The following is a 19,004-nucleotide window of genomic DNA, read 5'->3' as shown; positions in this document are numbered from 1 at the left end:
AGCAGACAAGACTCAATAGTGTTTAGATTTTATGTTAGTGTTTAGTTCCTTCTAATACTTTGTGACAGACCCTTTGTACTTAACTTCTTGGTTCTTAAAGGAACACACCAGGTAAAACAGGGCCCCAGGGGTTCAGCATAACCCAAGGATTCAAAAACACTAAGGCCCCTTTCACACAGGTGAAAATAATAGCATTCTGAATACAGAATGCATAGTAAAATAGCGCTGGAGGGGTTAAAAAAAATAAAAAAATTATTTAACTCACCTTAATCCACTTGATCGTGTAGCCGGCATCTCCTTCTGTCTTCATCTTTGCTGTGTGCAGTAACAGGACCTGTGGTGATGTCACTCCGGTCATCACATGGTCCATCACATGATCCATCACCATGGTAAAAGATCATGTGATGACCGGAGTGACGTCACCACAGGTCCTGTTCCTGCACACAGCACAGAAGACAGACAGAAGAGAAGCCGGGCTGCGCGATCAAGTGGATTAAGGTGAGTTAAATTATTATTATTTTTTTTAACCCCTCCAGCGCTATTTTACTGTATCTGCAGTCTGTATTCAGAATGCTATTATTTTCCCTTATAACCATGTTATAAGGGAAAATAATACAATCTACAGAACACCGATCCCAAACATGCACGATTTTTCTCACGCGAGTGCAAAACGCATTACAATGTTTTGCACTCGCACTGAAAAATCGCGCGTGTTCCCGCAACACTCCCGCACATTTTCCCGCAACGCCCGTGTGAAACCAGACTAAGGCCTCATGCACACGACCGTATGTATTTTGCAGTCCGCAAAAAACGGATCCGCAAAAAATAAGCACAGCGTCCGTGTGCATTCCATATTTTGCGGAGCAGAACAGCTGGCCCCTAATAGAACAGCTAATGTGGACAATGATAGGACATGTTCTATTTTTTTGCGGAACAGAGATACGGAAACGCAATGCACACGGCCCCGTTGAAATGAATGGTTCAGCATATGGTCTGCAAAACAGCAGAACGGACACGGAAAGAAAATACGTCCGTGTGCACGAGCCCTAAGGCAGCATTGACACGACAGTGAAAAAAAAGTAGCGAATCTTAAAAACTGCAAAACCATCCATTTTTAACGCAGATTTTTTTTCACCTTTCAGAGAAATGGTAACGGTCCCCTCCAGTTGTATGGGGGCTGTTGGTCAGTGAAAACGGACAAAATAGGACATGTTCTATTTTTTTTATTTCGTAAGCGGAGACAAAATTATCTTCATTTTACACCAGTTTTCTGGCGCAAATGAAGCCAGGATTCTACAGCAGCTCAGGGCTCTGTTTAGGCGCATGGACTGCTGAAGGATGCGCCTAATTTATGACTACGCCTCGTAGGGCCTACGCCTCGTCATAAATTAGGCTCATCCTCCGGCAGCGCAGAGGATACCAAGACCGGCACAGAAAGTTCTGGTCTTGATAAATCTCCCCCATTTTGTTCTAGAATGTGGCAGATTTATTGATGGCATGCCCCAGAATTTTGACACAAGGTACTGGTTTAGGCTACATGCACATGAACGTATTTTGGATAGGATGCGGACCCATTCATTTACAATGATCAGCAAAAAAAAAAAAAACGGATGGCGTACGGATCTCCTATGTCTGGTTTTGCTGCTCTCTGCCTCTGAAGTGAATAGAGCTGACCTGCATTACTAGACACGGCCACCAGAACAAGAGTGGCACTGTTTCTGGGGAATCCTTCTTTTTTCCCCCTAGCTTATTAACCCATTCTTTCTATTTCAGCTGCCTTCACAATGATCGGTACATCCAATCACCTATCGGATAAGTGCTCGAAGTTTGCCATCCCCTCTCTCTGCCATTACGCCTTCCCATACTGCTCTGAAGCATCCTCGTCGGCCAAACCGCGAGACCTGTGCCGGGACGAGTGTGAGATCCTGGAGAACGTCCTGTGTCAGGCCGAGTACATCTTCGCCAGATCCAACCCGATTATTTTAAGGACGTTAAAACTACCCAACTGCGAGGACCTTCCGCAGCCGGACAGCCCCGAGGCCAGTAACTGTATACGGATCGGAATACCCATAGCGGACCCGATCAATAAAAGTAAGTGCTTCCGATGACCTCATCTGAGAGACAGATTAAGCTTTGTTCACACTTCCATCGCCAGATCCGCCATATGACGGACACCAATGGCGCCCAGTGGACCTCATTGACTTATGAGTTTCGTCATGGCGTCCGTCATTTTGATGAGAAGAATACTGCCGCATGCTGGGCCATTCTTGCCATCAAATATGTCGGAATCCCCGAGAGACGCCTCAGACGTGTGAACAGATGTGTCAATCACTCCGCAGCCCCGCCCCCTTCACGCTGCTCGGCACTATAATCATTGGGAGACCGCCTGTATCTTTTTATGCCGACTTGTCCTCCTTTTATTACCGTATACCATGATCCATCATGTCACGATGAGGACCTTGACGCCTGCAGACTTTTTTTTGCGGAACACCACAGAAGGGCCATATGTAATTTTTTTTTTACTATCACGGTCGAGAGCCTCAGCTCTTGATCACGGCAATTTGATATCTGCTACAAACCGCGGACTCAATCGTTTCATTATGTTACATAATCGCCCCTTCGCACAGCAACACATGGCTCCTATTTTAGCACATACCGCAGGATGAGGGTCCACGTCGTCCATAGAACCAGTGGGGACCAGTTAGTCATCTTGCTCCAGATTCCTAGTAGCTGATCTGTGATCGGTCGGATTTTACTCCTTGTTTGTAGTTTTTTGTTATGATTGTTACTTTAATGCGCCCGTTCTCATTGCAGACCATAAATGCTACAACAGCACCGGGGTGGATTATCGGGGAACGGTGAGCGTCACCAAATCAGGACGTCAGTGTCAGCCGTGGAATTCCCAGTATCCGCATACCCACATGTTTAACGCCATGCGTTACCAGGAGCTTAACGGGGGTCATTCCTACTGCAGGAACCCCGGGAATCAGAGAGAAGCTCCCTGGTGCTTCACACTGGACGAAAACGTCAAGCACGAGGTGTGCGACATCCCAGCCTGTGGTAAGCGTGAGAGACCCTTATTATTAAAGCGCCATTCGTTCCATAGCGCTGTACATATGAGGAGCGGTGCACATACATAATACAGACAATTGCACCAAGCATGAACAAGACGAGTTACAGACTGGTACAGAAGGAGAGAGGGCCCTGCCCGCGAGGTCTTACAATCCCTTGTCTGGGACCCACTTCTACCGCCACTATGGGGCATGCAAAGTGAACAGAGAGCAGCCACTCACCTCCATTCACTGTTATGGGAGATCCAAATATAGCCGGGACAGAGCATGAACGGAGTGGTGGTTGCGCTTGCGCGGTGCGCTCTCCATTTCGAGCTATGGGACTTCTGAATACAGCTGGGCGCCCTGTGCGCTCTGCTATTTTTGGTACTCCCATATCTTATGAAGCCCCCCTTTTGTAGACAGGAGCAGGTCCCACAGCTTGAACCCGCACCTATTTGATGCATATCCTACTGATAGGCCATGCTTGACAATGCTCTGTTGAAATGGAGAACACGGGTCCTCTGTTTTGATGGGTGGTGGTTCCAGCGGTGGGACCTACACTGATCCTACTGTTATTGCCTATCCACTAGATCGGGGATAACATAACTTGTTCTAACCAGAATCCCCCTTTAAGCAGATTTAAGCAGAGTTTGGTAAAAGCAGACTTGATAACTCAGCCACATTGCTCAGAAACCGGCCCATCGGATACCTTTCCAGTAATGATTTGGGGGGGGGGGGGAAGGGGGGGACGAACCCGGGGGGGGGGGAGCACCCCCTGCAGTTTCCAGTCATACCTCCAATAGCATGCACCATACACATCCCTCTGGCTGGAAGTTCGATATGCCCCTTTATTGTGGAGAGAGGGAGGCGCCTGTTTCGTGTTAGCGGTGCTACTGTGCGGTGCGGCTGCCCCTGGACACAGGCGGCCTTTGTAGTACATGAAAAACGAGCCTTGCTGAGGAGCCGAGCGCAGCCGGGATCTGAAAGCCACAACATCTCAAACAGGAAATTCCCCAACAAGGCAAAGCTTCACCGCTGCTCCATGTGTGCAGCAAGTCCCGAAATTACAGCAAATATTCTCACTGTAGATGTTTACAAGGAAAGAAAATATCCGCACTGATATCTCAGGCCCAAAGCATTGCTAACATTGCGGAAGGGCCCCAGTTACGGCACTAATTGGTCCCATTACTGCCCGTTTCCCATCTGTGACCTTGTGGTTTCCATCTACAATGGTGATTTTATACTTGCTGTATAGGAAGCCTCATGTACATATTTCTCAAGGTTACTGCCACACATCAGATCCATCAGTCGCCAAGTTACAAAGTTTGCATTTTTTTGTAAATGGTTTCTAAAATGAAAACTTAAAGGGTCTGTCCCATGAAAAATATTCTGCAGTTTTCAAAACAGCAACCGGATCTGAACACTTTTGTAATAAAAAATGTAATATAGCCAATGAAATGAAATCTGTCTAGCTCCACCTGCTGTTTGTTCTTTTTCTTATTTCTCTGTCCACCTCTGTAACATCACTGTGGTGGTCGCACATGCTCAGTTCCATCCTGCCACCAGCAATATATACTGTTAGAAGCTATGGCAGTTACTGGGAGAGAGCTGCAGTAGAAAGGACACGCCGCCTGAGCTGTGATAGGGAGAGAGCTGCAGTAAAAAGGACACTCCCCCCTGAGCTGTGATAGGGAGATAGCTGCAGTAGAAAGGACACTCCCCCCTGAGCTGTGATAGGGAGAGAGCTGCAGTAGAAAGGACACTCCCCCCTGTGCTGTGATAGGGAGAGAGCTGCAGTAGAAAGGACACTCCCCCTGAGCTGTGATAGGGAGAGAGCTGCAGCAGAAAGGACACTCCCCTCTGAGCTGTGATAGGGAGAGAGCTGCAGTAGAAAGGACACCCCCCCCCCCCCTGAGCTGTGAAAGGGAGAGAGCTGCAGCAGAAAGGACACGCTCCTGAGCTGTGATAAGGAGAGAGCTGCAGCAGAAAGGACACTCCCCCTGAGCTGTGATAGGGAGAGAGCTGCAGCAGAAAGGACACGCTCCTGAGCTGTGATAGGGAGAGAGTGGTGGCAGAAAGGACATGCCCCCTGAGAAACTGCACACCAATGAACTGCCAGTTTGAAATGAATGTAGCAGAACAAATAAAGCAATAAATAGGGATATCTTTGGATCCATATGAGGTACAGGGTGACCGGGAGGGATAGCCGTTTTCCCATATGTATGGTCGGCTTTCCTTCTAGGCTGAGATCTGATCGCTTGAGGTTAAAGGCCCAAAGCCTGAGTCTGTACTACTGGGACATTCTGATGGTCACACGTCATCTTCTGGCGCAGTGATGTCATCAGGATAATTCTACATCAATATCTAACATCCTCTCCAGCTTGAATATATGTGAACATTCATGTAGATTTGGGTCCGCACTAGGTTTCCATGATGATGCTGTACCTGACAGAAGTCAGAAAGGGCCTCATTATCATACATCTCCCAGTAGTTAATTACTTCTACTTATTTCTTCAGGAAGGTCTCCTAATCTACACTTTTTCTCTGTGGGCTTTGAAGGCCACTAGAGGGAACTTTAATTCACTTTAAGTGTTTTTTTTAAATGTTAGAAACCCAGGACTCCAAAGAAAAGAGCAAAATGGAGATTCTCTACATCCTGGTTCCAAGTGTCACAATCCCTTTGGCGATCGCCTTGCTGTTTTTCTTCATTTGCATCTGTCGCAATAACCAGAAGACGTCGTCTTCTCCAGCAGTGCAGCGACAACCCAAGCACGTCCGCGGGCAGAATGTTGAGATGTCCATGTTAAATGCGTATAAACCAAAGGTAAGAAAGAGACACTGCGTTCATTGGGAACCCTCAGCACAGGCTATACCAGAGGTGGGACGTCATCGCGCTGCCTGCACCGGCCTCTGATAGGCTACAGGCACTAGGCCTGTATCAGAGGAACGGGCAAGGGAGATGCCTCCCCTGCTCCTCCGCACCATTCATCTGTATAGCTTTCCTGAGGGCGGCGATACAGATGAATATGGAGATGAGCGCTTCCACAATGGAAACGCTCATCTCCACTCCTGCTGCCTCCGGACAGCTCTGCGGGGCAGATAAAAAGGTCTGCCAGGCCGTAGTTTGCCCATCACTGGGCTGAAGGTTGTCTTACGACATCTCCATATCTTATGAAGTCAAACTCCTTCATTCTCCGTATTATGAAGTCGTTTATAGTTTGGGGATTGATTAGCGCAAATCAAGTTTCAGGACCGACCCCGCTGCCTTAATGAGGTATTCACAATGTAGACATTTATGGCACTTCCACAGGATATGTCCGATAGGTGCAGGTCTCTCCTTTGGGTCCTGCACCTATATGGAGAATGGGGCCCCTGGCCTGCCTGGTAAGATATCTAGGTGAGGTGGTCGCACATGAGCAGAGATCTCTCCATTCGCTTCTGTGGGAGACATGTAAACAGCTGAGATAGCGTGCCACCTCCATTCTCCATGTAGGTGGAGAATGGAAGCTAAGCCATTAATGTGTAAGTTGAGAATATCTCTTTAAGGGTTCAATTGAGGAAATCACTTGGATGATTTGGCGTTTCTTTTTTTGCAAATTAAGACGAAAAATTTGCCAACTGAGTCACCCATTAAACTGCATAATTTCCCATTATTCATAGTTGATATGCCATAACAATACGCCTTTTTACTGACGTAAACAAAGGGGGTTTTAGCTAAACACATGTACTTAAAATGGTGCATTAAAAACTATAACTTGTCCTGCAAAAAATAAGACCTCATACAAGTACATTGATGAAAAAACACAAGTTATAGCTTTTGAAATGCAATAAAAAATAAAAATAAAATGTGTGGTCACTAAGGGGCTATGTACACCTTTGGGGGCATTTAGTATTATTAGTATTATTAGTATTATTACTACATTCATTTTGAGCTTAAAATATTTTTTTCAATTGGTCTTTATTAAAAATGTTGAGTCCCTTTCTCTGTACAGCCTTGAGATTCTCTAGTAGCAGGCTCTGTATCTTTCCTGTCTCCCGTCAGGCAGCTCAGCTGACGGCTCCTCATCTCTGATCTCTGACCTCCTAAACTCTCATTAGAGCTCAATTCTTATCTTACTGATGAGAACGAGGCTTAAATAAGTGTTTATGACCTTTTAATAATTTAGAGATAAGGTTTATTAGATGACAGGCACAAAGTGAAGGTACAATTCGCAGAGCTAGACAAACTGTTCATCCTTTGAGACAGAACGGTTGAATATTTTTTATAACAATCAATTAAAAAAAAATATTTGAGCCCAAAACTAGTAAAATGCAATCATAATTTTTTTTTGCCCCCGAAGGTGTATGTAGCCTTTAAGGGAGCATGGATACTGCCATTGTGAATGTATTAACACTGGGCAGGCTCTTCAGAAGCAGCATTTGTCCTGCTGAGCATCTTCTCTGGTGCACTCCCAGTCAGTGCAGATAGCGTGAAAGTTCTAAATTTTATTATTATACATTGGCTTGTGGGCATGGTTAGGTAGGTGGTTATGTCTGGAGAAAGATGACAGGTTCTCCTCTAAGCAGTTTTTTAACTATTTGATGCTTGATAATCCAGCAGGTGTTAGATCCCATGGATTCTGCATCCCAAATGATGTAGTGAAATGTTACTCACAGATGGGGCTAAGAAAAGTCAGAGGAATATTTATCTAGTCGCAGAATAGCAATCATCCGGTGTAAGCCTGCTCTGTTACCAATTATCACAATTTTGACCTTGTGTATGAATCTGATGCAGAATATCGCGTACTTACATGAACCCAACAGGCGCAAATATAATGTACAGACATAAAACGTGATTTCTCAAAGTATAACAAAATCTGATTTCATAACCGCAAATTCTTCAAAAACATTACAGTTTATGACTATGATTATCCTGAATACACAGACATCCCTGCAAAAATATCTAATCACAACCAACCTCCAAATCCAATGCAACATGCGCCTAATGCCTTAAAACTTTAAAGACGTATTACAGTCAGAACTGATATTAACATGATAGATTCCCTAGACAAGAAAATAAGTACAATATAATAACTATAATACTGCTCCTATGTACAAGAATATAACTACTATAATACCGCCTCCTATGTACAAGAATATAACTACTATAATACTGCCTCCTATGTACAAGAATATAACTGCTATAATACTGCCTCCTATGTACAAGAATATAACTACTATAATACTGCTCCTATGTACAAGAATATAACTACTATAATACTGCCTCCTATGTACAAGAATATAACTACTATAATACTGCTCCTATGTACAAGAATATAACTACTATAATACTGCCTCCTATGTACAAGAATATAACTACTATAATACTGCCTCCTATGTACAAGAATATAACTACTATAATACTGTCTCCTATGTACAAGAATATAACTACTATAATACCGCCTCCTATGTACAAGAATATAACTACTATAATACTGCCTCCTATGTACAAGAATATAACTACTATGATACTGCTCCTATGTACAAGAATATAACTACTATAATACTGCTCCTATGTACAAGAATATAACTACTATAATACTGCCTCCTATGTACAAGAATATAACTACTATAATACTGCCTCCTATGTACAAGAATTTAACTACTATAATACTGCTCCTATGTACAAGAATATAACTACTATAATACTGCTCATATGTCCAAGAATATAACTACTATAATACTGCCTCCTATGTACAAGAATATAACTACTATAATACTGCTCCTATGTACAAGAATATAACTACTATAATACTGCTCCTATGTACAAGAATATAACTACTATAATACTGCTCCTATGTACAAGAATATAACTACTATAATACTGCTCCTATGTACAAGAATATAACTACTATAATACTGCTCCTATGTACAAGAATATAACTACTATAATACTGCTCCTATGTACAAGAATATAACTGCTATAATACTACCTCCTATGTACAAGGATATAACTACTATAATACTGCTCCTATGTACAAGAATATAACTGCTATAATACTACCTCCTATGTACAAGAATATAACTACTATAATACTGCCTCCTATGTACAAGAATATAACTACTATAATACTGCTCCTACATACAAGAATATAACTACTATAATACTGTCTCCTATGTACAAGAATATAACTACTATAATACTGCTCCTATGTATAAGAATATAATTACTATAATACTGCCTCCTATGTACAAGAATATAACTACTATAATACTGCTCCTATGTACAAGAATATAACTACTATAATACTGCTCCTATGTATAAGAATATAATTACTATAATACTGCCTCCTATGTACAAGAATATAACTACTATAATGCTGCTTCCTATGTACAAGAATATAACTACTATAATACTGCTCCTATGTACAAGAATATAACTACTATAATACTGCACACTTGCTTAGCTATTTTCGGAACTCCTATAGAAATGAATGGAGAGCACGCCGAGCATGCACAGTTCACTCCCCTTCACTTTCTGGGGCCTGTTCTGGAGATAGGTGCAGGCTCCAGAGGTGGGATCTGCACCTATCTGACATTGGCGACATATCCCAACAGTGTCTGAGATGATAGAACCCCTTTAATCTTCTGTGTTCCTCCAGGGTTGTGTCCTCTCAGACTTTGATGGTGTATCACTAGGATGTGTCATCAAAGTCAGATAGGTCTTGGTCCCACCTCTAAGATCCACACCTATTTCCAGAAGGGGCCCCCTAAAATGAAGGAGAGCGCACTGCGCATGCGCTCTGGAGCTAGGTGTGGATCTCAGAGATGGGACCCGCACCGATCTGACCTGGACGGCCCATCCTAGCGACATGCCACCAATGTCTAAGATGAAGACGTTCTCCGTGTGTCTCTGTCTTTCTCTTAGCTTCGTCTCGTTGCACACGTTCCGGCAGCGCCGAGTCTTGGCGAGTTTGGTGGTTGTATTAATAGGCCCCTGTGATGTGGGTTCAGGCCGGCCGGCTCGGAGGTGAGGGAGAGGTCACCTCGCTTTCATTACTGGGATATAATTTACAATATGCCAGATGTAAACAAGTTTGGCCTAAAGGATTCGTGTAACGTGAACCATCTGGAGTCCGACAACACAGCTAATTTCCTGACGTGGCGGTGCACTTAACTGGCTCCATATTTCAGTACCGGGGTCCGATATCCTCTCCTTACTAATTGTGTGAAGAGAAATCAGGCAGTAACATGGTCACTGACTGCGCCGGGGTACGGTTACATCGGGCCGATAGTTTAGTAATTGGAGAAAAATTGGACGCTTGTGTCTTGTTAGGGGGATCTCCGCTGTAGAAGGAGCTGTGGGGCCATGAGGACCGAAAGAATTACTATTGTACTTTTTGGGTAAAAGCCCCTTTTAATTTGTCACACAAAATTATGCGCTTCATGATTTTCTGATCAGAAGCACTACACATCTCTATTGCATAACTGTAAACTGTAGGTTAAAGGGGATCTGTTTTAGGGCTCATGCAGACGAACATATTATCTTTCCATTTTTTTGCAGACCGTATGTGGAACCAATCAGTTCCGCAAAATACGGAATGCACGCGGACGTCATCCGGATTTTTTTGCAGATCTTTTTTTTTTTGCGGATCGCAAAATACCTACGGATGTGTGCATGAGCCCTTATACAACTAAGGCAGGGCTGGCTAACCTGCGGCTCTCCAGCTGTTGTAAGACTACAATTCCCACCATGCCCTGCTGTAGGCTGATAGCTGTAGGCTGTCTGGGCATGCTGGGAGTTGTAGTTTTGCAACAGCTGGAGAGCCGTAGGTTGGCCATCCCTGAACTAAGGCCTCATGCACACGACCGTTGTAGTGTCCCGTGTCCGTTGTTCCATTTTCCGTGATTTTCTGCGGACCCATTGACTTTCAATGGGTCCGTGGAAAACTCGGCTAATGCTCCGTTTGTCATCCGCGTCCATGAGCCGTGTTGCCAGTCTGTGAAAAAAATACGGGCTGTCCTATTTTTTTCACGGACAACGGTTCGCGGACCTATTCAAGTCAATGGGTCCGTGAAAAAACACGGATGCACACAAGATTGTCATCCGCGTCCGTTTTTTTCCTATCATTTGCATGGCAGACTAAACTTAGATTTTCTTTTACTTTCCTTCATGTTTGGAGATCCTTCAAAAATACAGGAAGACACACGGAAACAAAAACGGACACGGGACAACGGAACTCCTTTTTTGCGGGGTCGTGTGCATGAGGCCTTATTTTGTTAGAAGGGTCTCTCAGACTTGCTGAGACCACCAAGTAATCCGCTGTAGTCTTTGGGAGAACCTGGCATTTCTTCCACAGCGCCTCCGCAGGGGAAATTGAGAATTACACGGGGCTGATTGACATCATTGATGGTGTGTGTAATGCTTGGACAAGCTGGGTCCTCCAGAGAGAGAGAGAGACGCTCTTTGTATCTAAATAAGGGACCCCCTTTCTCAATGGGGTATTCCAAATCATAAAGTGATGGCATGTCGCTAGCATATGCCATCATGCTATGATTGTGGGGGTCCGATCTCTCGGACCCTTAGTAGGGGATGCGGGGCTGTTAGAAGCCACAAAGTAATAGGGGAATTATTACTGCCATATATTAAAGGGGGTACCTGCCCCCCTTGTATCTAAAGAGTAGCAATCATTCTCTCTGCACTGACCCGTCTCCCTTTATAAACTCCACTTGCCTTACAGGAAAGGGTTATCCATAGAGGTCACATATAACCGTGCTGGCATGTTGGGAGTTGTAGTAGATTTGCAAAGGCTTGGGAACCACAGAAGAAGAGATGGGGTCTCAGCCATAGATCCCACCATTTATACTAATTATCTGACATACAGAACTACTCCCGGCCGAGAGAGCACTGATTAGTTGTGTACGCAGGAGTATAAACCTCATCATCTCATGCAGACGTAGCTTTGCAGACACAATGGAATCTGCTTGTTGATACGTCGGCTGTCGGAAAGTTTCCATCTTATAATTGCAGCCAGTAGCTCGTTTGATAGACTCCTATTAATAGACGCCTAGGAATTTGCCATAGATATTCAAAGAAACCTGAGCACTCTGCTGCCCCCTGGAGGACGCTGGATGTGGTGCAGTATAATGAGCATGGAGTACAGTGGAGGAAATAATTATTTGACCCCTCACTGATTTTGTAAGTTTGTCCAATGACAAAGAAATGAAAAGTCTCAGAACAGTATCATTTCAATGGTAGGTTTATTGTAACAGTGGCAGATAGCACATCAAAAGGAAAATCGAAAAAATAACTTTAAATAAAAGATAGCAACTGATTTGCATTTCATTGAGTGAAATAAGTATTTGAACCCCTACCAACCATTAAGAGTTCTGGCTCCCACAGAGTGGTTAGACACTTCTACTCAATTAGTCACCCTCATTAAGGACACCTGTCTTAACTAGTCACCTGTATAAAAGACACCTGTCCACAGAATCAATCAATCAAGCAGACTCCAAACTCTCCAACATGGGAAAGACCAAAGAGCTGTCCAAGGATGTCAGAGACAAAATTGTAGACCTGCACAAGGCTGGAATGGGCTACAAAACCATTAGCAAGAAGCTGGGAGAGAAGGTGACAACTGTTGGTGCGATTGTTCGAAAATGGAAGGAGCACAAAATGACCATCAATCGACCTCGCTCTGGGGCTCCACGCAAGATCTCACCTCGTGGGGTGTCAATGGTTCTGAGAAAGGTGAAAAAGCATCCTAGAACTACACGGGAGGAGTTAGTTAATGACCTCAAATTAGCAGGGACCACAGTCACCAAGAAAACCATTGGAAACACATTACACCGCAATGGATTAAAATCCTGCAGGGCTCGCAAGGTCCCCCTGCTCAGGAAGGCACATGTGCAGGCCCGTCTGAAGTTTGCCAATGAACACCTGAATGATTCAGAGAGTGACTGGGAGAAGGTGCTGTGGTCTGATGAGACCAAAATAGAGCTCTTTGGCATTAACTCAACTCGCTGTGTTTGGAGGAAGAAAAATGCTGCCTATGACCCCCAAAACACCGTCCCCATCGTCAAGCATGGGGGTGGAAACATTTTGCTTTGGGGGTGTTTTCTGCTAAGGGCACAGGACAACTTATTCGCATAAACGGGAAAATGGACGGAGCCATGTATCGTGAAATCCTGAGCGACAACCTCCTTCCCTCTGCCAGGAAACTGAAAATGGGTCGTGGATGGGTGTTCCAGCACGACAATGACCCAAAACATACAGCAAAGGCAACAAAGGAGTGGCTCAAGAAGAAGCACATTAAGGTCATGGAGTGGCCTAGTCAGTCTCCGGACCTTAATCCAATCGAAAACCTATGGAGGGAGCTCAAGCTCAGAGTTGCACAGAGACAGCCTCGAAACCTTAGGGATTTAGAGATGATCTGCAAAGAGGAGTGGACCAACATTCCTCCTAAAATGTGCGCAAACTTGGTCATCAATTACAAGAAACGTTTGACCTCTGTGCTTGCAAACAAGGGTTTTTCCACCAAGTATTAAGTCTTTTTTTGTTAGAGGGTTCAAATACTTATTTCACTCAATGAAATGCAAATCAGTTGCTATCTTTTATTTAAAGTTATTTTTTCGATTTTCCTTTTGATGTGCTATCTGCCACTGTTACAATAAACCTACCATTGAAATGATACTGTTCTGAGACTTTTCATTTCTTTGTCATTGGACAAACTTACAAAATCAGTGAGGGGTCAAATAATTATTTCCTCCACTGTAATTCATGTATTACCCCAGGATATAATACTCATAATACTAATAAGAAATTGTCTCTTTACTGCCACCTATTGGAGCTAGCTACCCTGTGAGGCCAAACCATTAAAAAGTCAGACTCTGGCTTACAGGATAGTCTCCTCAAATAGGTGGTCCGAGAGGGAGAGGGAGATTTATCGAGGGCGGCGGTTCATACGCCAGTCTTAATCCAAAGTAAGCTGGAGGAAGATACGCCAAATTTCTCGAGGGGCACACCCATCCTTGGCTCCATTCACCCAAAAAAAAAAATGTTCTACCATACTTTATGCTAGTTTCTGACGTAAATTATGGTAATGTCAGTATGAGGGAGGCCACGTACCCTGCTCTCTACTGACGAGGGGCAAGAACTTTCTGTCTACAGATGGGTGTCTCTTACTTTTGGAGGAGTCTCTTGCTAAATCCCTAGTCATATACCAGGAGTTAATGGATTGGATGTTAATTTTTAGGTAGCTATCTCCAACAGGTGGCACGAGTGAGACGGTTTTCTTTCTTCTGGTAGAGAGCTAAATCCCTTACATAATACAGATTTGTGCCACGAAAAATATTCAAAATTTTTAGACCAGCCAGTGAGCTATTCAGTAACATGTATCTGTATAGCGCCACCTGCTGTTCTTTTCCTTATTTCTTGTCCACTCACTGAGGTGGTCGCATGTGCTTAGTTTAAATCTTCAGCTGTCACCAGCCATATCTTCTGTGGCAGTTACAGGGAAAGGGCTGCAGCAGAAAGGACACTCCCCTGAGCTGTGAAAGTGAGAGAGCTGCAGCAGAAAGGACACAACCACTGAGCTGTGATAGGGTGAGAGCTGCAGCAGAAAGGACACTTCCCTGAGCTGTGAAAGGGAGAGAGCTGCATCAGAAAGGACACTCCCCTGAGCTGTGAAAGGGAGAGAGCTGCAGCAGAAAGGAAATGTCTCCTGAGCTGTGATAGGGTGAGAGCTGCAGCAGAAAGGACATATCCCCTGAGCTGTCAGTCTGAAATAAATCTAGCAGAACAAGTGGAGCAATGAATGGGGAGATCTCTGGATCCATGGGAGGTGCAGGGCTTTTTCTAGCTTTGTTAGAAAGAGATTGTCATTATCTATGATGTCTGATTTTCATTCTTTACATCCGTCATGACATAACCCCTTTAGGAGAGTAAAAGGAGAGGTAAGAGAAATAAATAAATTGTGTATGCAGGCCGGGTGACCTGGTGACTGAGCAGCTCCTCATAAATGCCATCAGAGCTGCCTACGGAAGCTAGCATTCTGTAGCATTCTGTAGCATTCAGAGTGCTGTGTACTATTTGGGTGGAAATGTTCCCAAGTCATTGATTTTCATCTGTTTTTTACCTTTGCAGACCAAGGCTAAAGAGCTCCCCCTGTCTGCGGTGCGCTTCATGGAAGAGCTGGGGGAATGTGTTTTTGGGAAGATCTACAAAGGTCACCTCTACATCCCAGGGATGGATCACGCTCAACTTGTAGCCATCAAAACGTTGAAGGATTATAACAATCCACAGCAGTGGGCAGAGTTCCAGCAGGAGGCGTCTCTCATGGCGGAGTTACACCATCCCAACATTGTGTGTCTTCTTGGAGTGGTCACCCAGGAGCAGCCGGTGTGCATGTTGTTCGAGTTCATGAATCTTGGGGATCTACATGAGTTCCTCATTATGAGGTCCCCTCATTCGGACGTTGGCTGTAGCAGCGATGAGGATGGGACGGTTAAGTCAAGCCTCGACCATGGAGACTTCCTCCACATTGCTGTTCAGATCGCAGCCGGCATGGAGTATTTGTCAAGTCATTTCTTTGTCCATAAAGACCTTGCCGCTCGCAACATATTAGTTGGAGAACAACTTCATGTAAAAATTTCCGACCTTGGACTTTCGAGAGAAATCTACTCGGCTGATTACTACAGAGTCCAAAACACGTCCCTTCTTCCTATTCGATGGATGCCTCCGGAGGCCATCATGTATGGGAAATTTTCCACCGATTCAGACATCTGGTCTTACGGTGTGGTGTTGTGGGAAATCTTCAGCTTTGGTCTTCAACCCTACTATGGGTTCAGTAACCAAGAAGTCATCGAGATGGTCAGGAAGAGGCAACTGCTTCCATGTTCTGAAGACTGTCCACCGCGAATGCACAGTCTCATGACTGAATGTTGGCAGGAGATGCCATCAAGAAGGCCGAGGTTCAAGGATATCCACATGAGGCTGAGGTCATGGGAAGGACTTTCAAGCCATACAAGCTCCACGACGCCGTCGGGAGGTAATGCCACAACGCAGACCACATCTCTGAGTGCTAGCCCGGTAAGCAATTTGAGCAATCAGAGGTATCCTAATTTTATTTTCTCAGCACAAGGAATGCCACAGGCCCAGATTACTGGTTTTATAGGCCCACCATTACCTCAAAATCAAAGATTCATACCTATCAATGGATACCCCATCCCACCAGGATATGCTGCTTTCCCAACTGCTCACTACCAACCACCTGGGCCACCAAGAGTCATTCAGCATTGCCCACCACCAAAGAGCCGCTCTCCAAGTAGTGCAAGCGGGTCAACAAGTACTGGTCATGTGACCAGCTTACCATCTTCAGGATCCAATCAGGATGCAAACATCCCTTTATTATCCCATATGTCTATGCAGAGCCATCCCAGTAGTATAGGAGTACAGTCCTTTGGAAGCAAAGGTATGAAACCGTACAAGGTGGACATGAAACAGTCCTCCTTACTGGAAGACTCGGACCTCCGTGGACACAACGACTCAATGATCTCAGCAGAGCTGTAATTTTTTTTTTTTTTTTGTGGTAGATATGTACATACTATATGCAGGAAAACAATCGAATGGACCTTTTAAGAAGAAGAAAAAGTTTTATATAAAGTATTTTTATTGAACAGAGGTCATTCCAGATCTTCCGCGGATGTTTCCTTCATGTATCTTCTGTGAAGTTTGAATATTGTCCTCAACAGGTGGACTTGTATGCAGTTCAGAAATTGGTGACTCTATCGTTTCATATCAGTGTCATCGCCTTAGATAATTGCCTTTAAACGGGATCCCAGGATTGGAAGAACATGGCTGTTTTCTTCCAAAACCACTGCCAACCCTATCCACCGGCTGTGCGTGGTATTGTAGATTAGTCCCATTCATTTCCATGGCTCTGAGCTACAATGCCAAACACAACCCATAGACTGGTGTTAACCTTGTGTTTGGAAGGAAGCTGCCATGTTTTATTTTTATTTTCAATCCTGGACAACCCCTTTAATTTCATATATATGCATCTATGATATTGCCAAAAATCTTGAGTGAGACGAGACCCATTAAAAAGCCATTGCCTGCGGATTGTAATCCCTTGGTCATTGTCATCAGCGTTCCATGACGAGTCCGACCTATGAACATCACCTCCTTGTCCGAAACGACAGCAAAACATTGAGATATGTATCCAACAGGGCAAAATAATGACATGTGGTGCACCTCATGTAGTTCTATAGTGTATGATGTCTGCCCTCTGCGCACAGTGTATGAATACTTAAAGGGACCGTCCAGGATTAGAAAACATGGCTGCTTTCCAAAAGATTGCCTCACACCCGTCCACAGCTTGTGTTGAAGGCATTGCAGCTCAGCTCTATTGAAATGACTGGGGCTGAGCTGCAATACCACACACAACCTGTGGACAGGTGTGGCACTATTTTTGGAAAGCGGCCATGTTGTCTAATCCTAAACAAGCCCTTCAATTTAAACAAACCTTCAAAGCAAAATACTATCTTTTATTTTTTCTTAAAGGGAGTTTTCTGGGTGTTTAATATTGATGACCTATCTTCAGAATAGGTCATTAATATCCGATGGTGGGGGTCCGACTCCCGGGACCCCTGGTTATCAGCAATTTGAAGAGGCTGGGGCATTCCGGTGTGTGCCGCAGCCCCCCTCACAGCTAAGAATGTCCATTGGATAGTGGCTGTGCGTGGTATTGCAGCTCAGTCCCATTCCCTTCAGTGGGACTCAGCTGAGCCTAGGCCACGTGTCCGATGTCAAACAGGTGGTTGGGAGTCACGCCGCCTCCAGTCAGATACTGAGGATAGGCCATCAGTATACAAGACCTGGAAAACCCCTTTAAGCCTTTTCCTATCTAAATATTGGTCCTTAGCCTTGTACAGCGAAATTGCAATAATCAATCAACCACAAGACCACATTAAAGTCATTTTTTTTAGGTTGTTAGGACAAGAATCCATCCACCCATGGCATTTGTCACGGCTCCACCTTCCTAGTAATGGATCCAGGCCTGTAAAATGTAAGGGCAGCGCCAGACTTATTGTCTCCTTAGCAGTCCAGGCCCTTTAAAGGGGGTTCTCCACTTTGGGCAATTCCTACTTTTTAGATGGGGTGTCAAGCTCATTTTCACAGAGGGTCCCATCAGCATTAGGACTGTTTCACTCGAGCGAGTCCATTGGGGGAAACACGTTCCGTGTGTGTGATCCTCCATTCTGGACTTGCGGGAGCACAGGGCATTATACTGATTTATAATGCTGCGTGCCTCTGCTTGACCTTACAGATGCAGACTCATACTGACAGCTTTATGTCAGTATGATTCAGCAGAAGTAAGGTCAAGCAGAGGCACGCAGCATTATAAAGCATGATAATGCTGAGAGCTCCTGCTAATCGAGAACGGAGCCTTTATGTGAAACAGCCTTTATGGTTACCTTAAGGCCTCATGCACACAAACGTATTTTGTTTCCGTGTCCGTTCCGTTGTTTTTTTTTTGCGGATAGGATGCGGACCCATTCATTTCAATGGGTCCGCAAAAAATGCGGACAGCACACAGTGTGCTATCTGCATCCGTAAGTCCGTTCCGTAGCCCGGCAAAAAATAGAACATGTCTTATTCTTGTCCGTTTTAGACATTGTTAAAAAAAATCATACGGATGTCGTCATTTTATTTTTATTTTTTTCAGATCCGCAATTTGCGGACCGCAGAACACATACAGTCGTGTGCATGTAGCCTAAAAAGGGGCGTTTAGTGTCGGAGCTCAGAATGCAAGACGGCACCCGCTCCCTGTGTCAATGCCACCTCCTCTGCAAAATACATACGGTCGTGTGCATGAGCCCTAAGAGAAAGCTCCTCCCATGATGAAATGCAATCTGCTGGAACCTGAGGCATGTTGGGATAGATTTTTAATATTTTTTTGGAAAATTGGT

At 44.5% G+C, this 19,004-nt stretch overlaps 1 protein-coding gene across 5 annotated transcripts in view; it reads left to right on the top strand.

The window, feature by feature from the left end:
- Positions 1–18,613, top strand: part of ROR1 (receptor tyrosine kinase like orphan receptor 1) — a 205,581-nt gene extending 186,968 nt beyond the window's left edge. For all 5 annotated transcript variants that reach the window (XM_044301982.1, XM_044301984.1, XM_044301981.1 and 2 more), the window contains 4 exons: positions 1,774–2,091; positions 2,815–3,060; positions 5,663–5,877; positions 15,178–18,613. In XM_044301982.1, coding sequence (XP_044157917.1) covers positions 1,774–2,091; positions 2,815–3,060; positions 5,663–5,877; positions 15,178–16,602 — 2,204 coding nt within the window. In that variant the 3' untranslated portion in view covers positions 16,603–18,613. The remainder of the gene's footprint in view (positions 1–1,773; positions 2,092–2,814; positions 3,061–5,662; positions 5,878–15,177) is intronic.
- Positions 18,614–19,004: the final 391 nt, after the last annotated feature.

The sequence above is a fragment of the Bufo gargarizans genome, chromosome 7, assembly GCF_014858855.1.
Source record: "Bufo gargarizans isolate SCDJY-AF-19 chromosome 7, ASM1485885v1, whole genome shotgun sequence".
NCBI lineage: Eukaryota > Metazoa > Chordata > Amphibia > Anura > Bufonidae > Bufo > Bufo gargarizans.
The sequence above is the reverse complement of the archived record's forward strand: the minus strand, read 5'-3'. Positions and strand labels throughout refer to the sequence as shown.